The sequence below is a fragment of the Saccoglossus kowalevskii genome, chromosome 3 (genome assembly GCF_978046115.1).
Source record: "Saccoglossus kowalevskii chromosome 3, keSacKowa6.1, whole genome shotgun sequence".
Taxonomy (NCBI): domain Eukaryota; kingdom Metazoa; phylum Hemichordata; class Enteropneusta; family Harrimaniidae; genus Saccoglossus; species Saccoglossus kowalevskii.
Window position 1 is genome coordinate 24,038,986 of NC_140643.1, and position 9,245 is coordinate 24,048,230.

At 35.1% G+C, this 9,245-nt stretch overlaps 1 protein-coding gene and 1 long non-coding RNA gene across 2 annotated transcripts; both read right to left on the bottom strand.

Moving 5' to 3' along the window:
• Positions 1-286: 286 nt before the first annotated feature.
• Positions 287-7,315, bottom strand: LOC102806744 (caspase-3-like). Its single transcript, XM_085496944.1, has 8 exons — positions 7,114-7,315; positions 6,524-6,653; positions 5,987-6,210; positions 5,687-5,865; positions 5,426-5,561; positions 1,623-1,835; positions 1,251-1,315; positions 287-909 (listed from the first exon to the last, which is right to left on the bottom strand). The coding sequence occupies exons 2-8, from the start codon at positions 6,628-6,630 to the stop codon at positions 730-732; spliced, it is 1,104 nt and encodes a 367-aa protein (XP_085353070.1). The 5' UTR covers positions 6,631-6,653; positions 7,114-7,315; the 3' UTR covers positions 287-729.
• Positions 7,316-8,375: 1,060 nt separating this feature from the next.
• Positions 8,376-9,177, bottom strand: LOC146747577 (uncharacterized). Its single transcript, XR_014928875.1, has 3 exons — positions 9,108-9,177; positions 8,692-8,787; positions 8,376-8,522 (listed from the first exon to the last, which is right to left on the bottom strand). It is a non-coding gene; the product is annotated as an uncharacterized LOC146747577 (long non-coding RNA).
• Between the last annotated feature and the right edge of the window lie 68 nt (positions 9,178-9,245).

Here is a 9,245-nt window from a genome sequence, read left to right on the forward strand (position 1 = left end):
ATGTTTTACGACAAGTCGGCGCTTTGCGAAAATATGAGTCGGCAAGTTCCGGACAGAAAACCGATCTGTGAAGACTTGTCGTCGGAGATTTTTTTTTTTTTTTTTTTGAGAACAGGCGAAAACTAATGCGCGCGCGGATGTCATCCATAAAATTAAGTCGGTGTGGCCATAGTACAAATAAAAATAAAGTGAAGATATTATCAAAAACGTAAAACAATTTAAATCGTTATTTTAGTCGTTAAAAATAGAATGAAACTATTTTTGTTGTCAACAGAACGTCAATAAATTTGCACAATATAAGGACATTTTATTATTTGGTAGAAAAACACGAACATGAATATTTTCACTTCTGTTGCCATGACAACCATTTTTATGCATAATTGGCACCGGTACATGGTTGCTACCATGTTCTAAACTTTCAGCCAAAAGTTCAACTTTTGGAATTTAAAGATAAAATCATTTATATGATATTTTGCCAGGAAAGAAATTTAGTCAGGTTTTATCTCTCTTATAAGTTTTACTTGAACAATATTATAACAAAGATACACTAACTAACATCTAACTTTGATGGTAGGAAAGACATGACGCAGAATAGCAAGTGTTTCTCTTTGGTCTTGCATTGTTTGTTATTCAAATTGAGTGTATCATGATTGAAGTGTATAATATTTTTCAAAATCTAAATGTAAATATTGTCCATTCAAAGTTTTTTTTCCTCCATTTCTGGCACATTTAGCCGCCTTTTAAACGCATTACCACAATTAACATGTTCTCATTTTGTATATTGTAATCACTTAAATATTCTCCACGGCCATATGCAAGTTGCTTTCTACCACATATAACAAGCAACTCTTCACAGTGTATTCCAACGGCCTTACTTATTTTATCCATAAGCTCGTCAATGGTTGCATCCTGAAATCAATTGAAGGTGATATAAGTCATTAACAACACACAGACTTGTGAAAAATTACTGACGGAGATTAGTGATAGTTTGGAACATGCATAGAATGTGTAACTTCTAACACTACACTATACACTTATATAGCACACACAGTTTCTTCAAAATGATCATGAAAAATATTAACCAATCAAATATATCACAGATAAACCACTAAATGCCGTAATAAACACACTGTGCCTTCTGAATTGAATTGAACTGTGCCATTGAGAATTCGATTTGACAACAACATTTACTATGTATATCTTATTAGCGTTCATACAGGCGAGCTACAAGTTTAATTAGTATGACGTACCTTAGTAATGTCTATAACTGTAGTTTTATTATTTAGGTCTTTAACGAACAGTTGCCACATAAACCCTGTGGAGATATCAACCAGGTATCATACATCTTCAGTACAATGCTACTAACATAGTGCACATACTAGTTATGGTATATGTATTGCAATTGTTACTGGGCTAATATTATAAATATTAATTTCCCTGATAAAAAAAATACATGTATCATGTCCAGGAGCAGTTATATATACTTGCCAAACGAATGTCCCATTGCATATAGATGTCAATCGAATACACACTCAGAATTCAGTCACCAACAAAACGCTTGAAGTGGTTTGCTCCTGAACAAAATTATATAAACAATATGTCCTTAATTGGCATAGACTTACTTTTTGGGTGAAAGTATAATCGTTTTGTTAATGTAGTATTTATTGAAGGAACTTGTTTCTTTTTCTTACTGGTCTCATACAGTGAAGCTACACGGTTGGTCACAATGGTCAGCATGTCTTGCATGGACCTAGTTTCACTGTACTTCTGTAACACGTGACATAGGGACTGAATGAACCACGAACCTTTTATTGGGTCCCTCCATGAGCAGTAACCTGGGGAATCAGAGGAGTGAGACTATGGTGTAGTCACTATTTAATACTGAATGCCACATGTTATGTAGAACACTGATTACAATTGTCGAGATATTTCATTTAGTACATAAAAGCCCTTCAAACCCAATTGCAAAAGACAAATAACACAAAAATCATTTATATCAAAAGACAATATGAAAAATATTTGGTTTGTATAAAACAAATACATAACACATCGTACAACTAACATGTATCTATTTGTACAAATCATAAAATAATCGCTGCCTATATAACAAATAAATGTTGTTATTTTGTAATTGCTGCTTGCCGTCATATTTTTGTTTTTCATTGTTCTACCAACATTTTCAAAACCTATAAATCATTTACTGTGATGTTTTGACACGTTTTATAATGGAACAGCCCTATGTTTTACATATTTGTGAGTGAGTTGTGTTATATGTAGTAAAAATAAACTATAGCGTTGTAATAAATACAAATATATGATTTTGGTTCTGCGAGTAAAATAAAACTGAATGGTGATTATTACATGCGTTAAGGGATTTAAGCTAGGAAGCACAGTACATGCCATGTGTCATTTAAAGCGGGGGAGTCGTCACCTGCGCATGCGTTAGATGGCCTTAGAGTGTCATTGTTTACAAACAAGCGTCTACCCATGAGCCTTTGTGTTTTTAGCGTGCGTTGTTATCGTCGCTTGGGACCCAATTTCCGTGCGTGCGCAGGTGACGACTCTCCTGTCTTAAGTTTGGTTTGGTGTAGTGTAAAAGTGACTTTAGTACATATCAGGAGGTCGATCTTGATGGTTAATATTACAGATTGAACCTTCAATTAAGGTAGCAAGAGGGGAAAACTAGAAGAAGAAAAACATTTTTAAAACAAATCGGATTATGAAACATTATATTGTGTACTTTCTTTATCTTTGGTCCAAATTTACAGTGCGCGGTGCATTTGTTGCGTAATTTCAGTTTATTCCCGGAAATCTAGTTGTGGGTGAACACGTCCTCCATGCGTTTACACATCATGTTGAGTGACAGACGGAAGACAAAGGATTTAATTTGCATACTGCATACTGTTGACCATCCAGCTTTATTATATCCTGTGTAATCTATAAGTAGTGTCCGTTATGCGATCGAAGCACAGACAAACATTACGCTATAGTATTCAAGCTTTTCTCAGTGTTTTAATAAACTAATATATCATGGGAAGGAGTTCCAAGATGACGAAAAATTTCTGACGCCGTTAAAAGATATCTAAATGAAAGTGACCTGGGCTCATATTACAGTCAACCCGCAGAGTAGCAACACAAGTTCTGTGCAAAAAATCGTCCAGACGCTATTTCACTCATCATGGTAGAGTTACAGTGTGTAAACAAAATTGGCAGTGATATATTGACGTCGTTTTGGCAGAAAACACGAACGTCCGACATGGCTGGGGAGCCATTTTGACTATAAGTGCAAAAATCAAAAATGCAACTCCGCGACTGATATTTTTCCGGCGTCGAAAAAGAAGGGACATTCTTTCGATATACAAACACATTGCGAAGACTCAACAAACAGGAAAGAAAACGCAGACAACGATGCCATACTTGTGTTTACATTTACCGTACATTTTGTTTTCACGTCAGAATATTGTTTAAAATAAAATATTTAATCCCAGCTAAATCGAGGTCAAAAGGTCAGATTGCGTGCATATAATTATAATTATAGATAGTTAAAACAACAAATATTTGAATTTTTGACGGTTGTTCAACATCTACATGTATGAAAGACCAGAAGGACAATTATCAGAAAATGCGAACCTCGGAAATTGTTTGTTAGTCGGAATTTTAAATAAGGGCGAGCGGGTTTTCGCGGTCGAAAATAAGACGGAAATTGTTCGGTCGACTTCAACAAGCGGTCGCTCTAGTAGACTCTTCAACACTATTCCGCTCGTGGTCTCTGTGACTATGGCCAACATTTCGTTTTTCATCGGTAGAAAAAACAACTAACTAGTGCTGACTTGGAGCAAATTGATTACAACAAATGCGATAACGGTATACTCTCCATAGACATAAAGTAAACATATCTGTACTTGAAGGCATGTATATCCCGTTAGTAAATATATACTGCCACGATCGCCCGCCCTGTGTTCAGAGAACCGATTGTAATGTTGACGCTGTTCAACATAACAAAGGGACTTGAATTAATTAACTGCGCGGTACGCCCTCTTGTTCAATTTAGCACCCACTTTCGATGAAACTGCCAAGTTTTGTAGCTTTTTAAGAACAACCAACCAATTTTTCACGATGTAACTGTCCACGCAGTTCAGATACTTGTATATTTACAAATGGTAGACATTTGGTCATTAATTAGCTGTTTATCTGTGGCCAAATTCGAAGAAACGTTTTATTGAGTTCTTACGGTAACTATTTTTTGACTATCATAACTATTGAAGATGTCATTTTTTACCGTTTTTTTTCTGCGCTAACGATGTGCAAATTACACAATCTATTCGCCACAAAATGGGCTAAAATATGATGTCTCATGGACGTTTATGTGAGCCGTTGACGTTGAGTTACGGCCTTGAGAACATGATGGAGACGATCATAAAATGTAGTCCATAAAGTTCAACGGACTTTATCTCCGGAACTATGGGGCACATAACAAAAAAGCAACAGTGAAAAGATCAGAAACATAGAACGGCAAATCCCTCAAAAAACTCTATGTTTAGGAGGTTCAGGGGAACGATCGTAACTTAATCCCCTGAGCAAATATCAAGACGAAACGTATATGATCGTATTCTGCTATATCTCAGCTTTCTGAAAACGTATACATGCTGCATGCTTAGTAACTGGCGAGGAAAGTCATAATCTCAATCGAACTATAACTTTCCCTTCTCGCTACCTTAACCCCAAACAAATAAGGGGGAAATAGCAACCTCCAAAATCGTCCAGGCAGTATTATGAAGTTAATTGTTTTGAGGAATGTCTACGTACATTCTGAATCCAATAAATCATTTGTGTAATACATGTATAAAATAATTTGTCTATTTGTCCTTGACTTGACCTTGAAATGTTGGGCTATTTTGCTTTATGGTAGGTAATATAGGAGTGTTAACATGTCTGACATTCAAAAATTAAATTAAAGTTTAAAATTACAATGTATTTGTACCAAACTTTTGTCAAATCTGGCAATGGTTGTGCTGCAAACTCATGCAAATTCATATGAACACTTTTTATAATTTTAAATTTCGCACAGAATGACAGGCAAAGTATATCATAAGTTTGTCCTCAATAAGGTTTTGAATTTATCGGATAAAAGTTTGGAAACAAATTAAACTTTAGCATGATTATATAGGCAGTGGGAATCGATACGTCACGATTGTGTTTACCAAAGACCTTAACAACTACAGCCATGACTATGCCTTGAAATCCGATAGTTTAGTTTCTATATTTAGATATCAATTGTCGTTTGTTAATATTTGGCCAAGGTACTGATAACGTTGTTATATTGTCAAAGCTAGAGCCTATATGAAGTTGGCTGTAAGCCCAAATGCTTTAAATTTTAGAAATAACGTAATCTTTGGTGATATCCCAGCATTCATTAATGTTTTACCTTGCACAGTACTGTGGAATACCAGTATATCGGCTGCTCTTGGGGTACGTTGTTGGGGCTTAGTACACGAGTCCGGTTCCTCTGATCCGTCTGACTCGAGAGGCACGCCATCATCACGCTTTTGACCTCGACATGACTACAATTAACAAAATAACTTCTTTATTTCTTACTAGAAGTGGAAAATTCCGTAATTGTATTGTACGTTTAAGCAATATAACTAAATAAGTTTTAATTAATAGTTAAATAAGTTGATTATGTTACCTGGATAAAGAACAGTTTGGGCTTCCCCACAAGACTTGGACATTTGTCGCCATGGAAATATTCTGTTAAGCTATCAACATCCACACTCTTTCCATCTGTACCACATACTTCTGCGTCACTACCGTGGCTTAAAATGGCGACCACTAAACAATCACAATCACTGTGATCAGACTGTGATACTAAATTAATCGAACATAAATTGTAATGGAATAAATCACAATATTGAACAATAATCCGTATTAATGAGTTATGTTAATAATATATTTAAATCCAAATCTATAATATAAGAACACAATTTACTTTGCTTTATAGTTGCCACCATGTCATCTTTACTCAAGTCGGTGTGTTCAACCACGTCAAATGCCAGCTTGTCTAATGTTGTTTTCAGACTGTGTGCATCCACTTCCGTTCCGTTACGCTGTTCCATATTTTCGAAATTTTTGTTATTGATGATTATTGCGCATCCCCTCCGTGGGTGTTCCATGTTGTAATTACATATGGTATCTACTTCATCGCTACAAGCACTGTTATTAAAACGTAAAAAAATCACAATGAATATCATATCATATGATATATTGTCATCGTAATGTTTTCTTTGTGTGTACTAGTATTACCCTTAATTTATTTAATGTAAGTTCCTGGGCTGCCTGTACCGCATCACACTATTTTGCAATTTTTCACAATGTTTTTGTTTTAAAAAAAATAGTCATAAAACCGACATACAACTGCCCATTCACTATTATATGATACAAGCAAGTCCTACCCAGAAATGAAAAAAAAAATATGCCTACTTTAAAAGAACTAAAACAATATATTTATGATCTTTAGCATTTTTACCAATTTTGATTCTCAGTCTTGTCTGGTTTACGTCGTTGACTGTCGACCACATTGTTGCGCTTTTTAGAGACACAACTTAATGGAACTGCATCTGTGGCCGTTTCCATGGTCACCAAACGCCCGCGACGATCTGAAATGTAGAGCATGTTAGAATATAAACAAATTGAATTTGATGTTGTTCACTACTTTTATGAACATGCCATGTCAGGCTAGTATGATACCTCATTATTGTTATCAATGGTTCAAGGGTCACAGTACTGAGTTTCAGTACGTGTTCACACTGAAGGATACAATATTCGTTATTTATTCTAAAACGTCTGCTCCCACCTTATCATACATGGGGTCCATATGGCTTATTACAAAATGAATATTGGTAAATATCCCAATTAGTTCACTATTTGTACTGTACTTGCTGGCTTTGAAACCAAAACAGGTATCGGACTCATGTCTCAGCGAGACATGACTACAATTCGTATAACCCGGTAATAACCCGGGAAATCCCATCTGATACTGACTTACAAGGAAATCCTGGGAATAATGTAAATGGCAATGTAACTTTCATATTTGCTCAGCTTCCCAAAACTACATACCTTATTTTTGTCAGCACCGTAATCGCGATACGGTCTGTGTATGGTAGCATAAAAGCACGAAAACGCTATACACCGTATGTGTGTGTTATACAGCGTCGAAGTGAGACGTGAATGATGTCATATGGGTAATTTCGATCACATGACCAATGACTTGTTATACCACCACGGCAACAACCTGGACAAAACAAAAATCAGTAAACCCACACATTGACGTGTAATTATATTTGAATTGATCGCTTGGTGGCGCTATACTCTTTGAGTTGCACTCACGGTGGTGACAAATAGTTAGGTACTTCTAAATCATTTTATGTGGCCGTTGTATGTTTACCACCATGTGGATAGTGCTGCGTGTGTTGTTGAAAAGAAAATACTCGATGAAGACCATGGTTGTTGAATAATAAATATGAAAAATGTAACACCATTAGCTACATCGTTTACACTATTAATGTATTTTGATGTTCCCTATTGTAATGTATCTGTTAAATCGAAATTCGTGTAAAGAAACTATGAATTGTACAAAGTAGAATTAAACATGGTCTTATGGCCCTCGGTAAATCCTATTCCACTAGTCATAGCAAATATACTATATTACGAACTTCTTCGCATGCTGCATAGTAAATGCACTTTTTTTCACACGGTAATATGTGTTTTTTATAAATACTGTTGTGCATTAAACATTATCTAGTTTCCATCACGTAACACATTAAAAAAATGCGCACAAAAGAATATATTATTAGTAAGGACAGAATTTAATGTCAAAATAACGATGACAAGTAAAATGTGAAGTTCATGATGTAAGTTCACTTTGCATTAATTTAATGAGCCAAGCTACACTTTAAATAGTAACAGAGTTAACAGTAAATCAAGTATTATAACCAACATACATTGTACAATAAGAAACAGCTAAAAAAATCTTCCACGGTATTGGAGGTGTGGAGTGTTTTCTGAGATGTTGTATTGGGGTATGACTTTAGCTGTTGTTAATTTAAGTTCTTGAGATATAATGATTTCCAATTGTTTACTTTATAAAAGCGTCATGTAACGTATAGAACGCGTGTAAACTATTTTGTTTTCAACACTGAATTTGTACAGTGAGTATAATGGTCCCACACCTGCAGGTTTAATGTAATTACTTGTAATTAGATTATATAATGAAACATTCAATGCAGAATAGTCTGACATTAAAAAGTTAAAACGAGCATTTTGAAACATGTATTCAATTAAGTAATTTAAATTTAATTTAAGATGTGAGAAACACAATATTGCATATTACAGGTCAACCATAAAGGTAAGCATCTCTTCGCTATTCCAAGTAAGTCATTTATTCTCGGAACCTTGAATCGTCAGTCGAATTGAGTAGCCACGCCTTGTTATCTTCTGTTTTCAGCGTTGTTCGTCTCTTAGAATGCCTTTATTGGGTAAAGAAAAGTAGAATACGAAAGTATAGTGATGTTTGAATGTTTATAATTACAATAAATACCCATAAACATTGAGAAAACCCATCAGAACTACAGACAATATCTGATACGAAAAGTGCAGTCAAAATTTCATTCAGATATTTATTTTATCTACACTTACCGGAATGTTCTTACCAACAAGCCGAAGAGACACCAACTCTCCATCAATTATTGCAGACACAACTCGTCCCGAACCTGACAGTATACATTTGTCTATCTGTAATCAGTACACGTAACTTGTGATTAGAAAAAAAATATTATAAACTACACATTACCAGAGAAAAGCACCATATAGTCAATTGTGTACGTGCTCGACATGTCCCACAAGATCATCCGCTGGCTAAGCAAATATTAACAAAATAATCATGCATAATCGTAAACAGGAATAGTGTTTCCTGGTTAAAAAAAGCCATAGAGAAATGTGATTGAACAAATGGCAACTTCAAAATCATTCATTCGGCAATTTATTTGTATTTGGACGACAAGGTAGTGTGCATGTCACAGTTCTTTGAAATCGGTATTCACTCAGGTACGTACCCGGTTGTCAAAAGTAAAGCTGGTAATGATTTCTCCTTGATCCACGTCTAATAACATAACTGATTTCTTTACTCTATCCTCTGACGAAAGAAGAACATGGCTGCCCTTCTCTGCATCAACAATCACACTATTGTGCAT

Bases quoted from the DNA above. Each gene is read 5' to 3' on its own strand.
- LOC102806744 (XM_085496944.1), bottom strand. From the start codon at position 6,630: ATGGAAACGGCCACAGATGCAGTTCCATTAAGTTGTGTCTCTAAAAAG. The intron at 6,211-6,523 runs GTAAAAATGCTA...TTTTAATAACAG, and splicing joins AAGACTGAGAATCAAAATTG to TGCTTGTAGCGATGAAGTAG. The intron at 5,866-5,986 runs GTAAATTGTGTT...CGATTAATTTAG, and splicing joins GGTGGCAACTATAAAGCAAA to TATCACAGTCTGATCACAGT.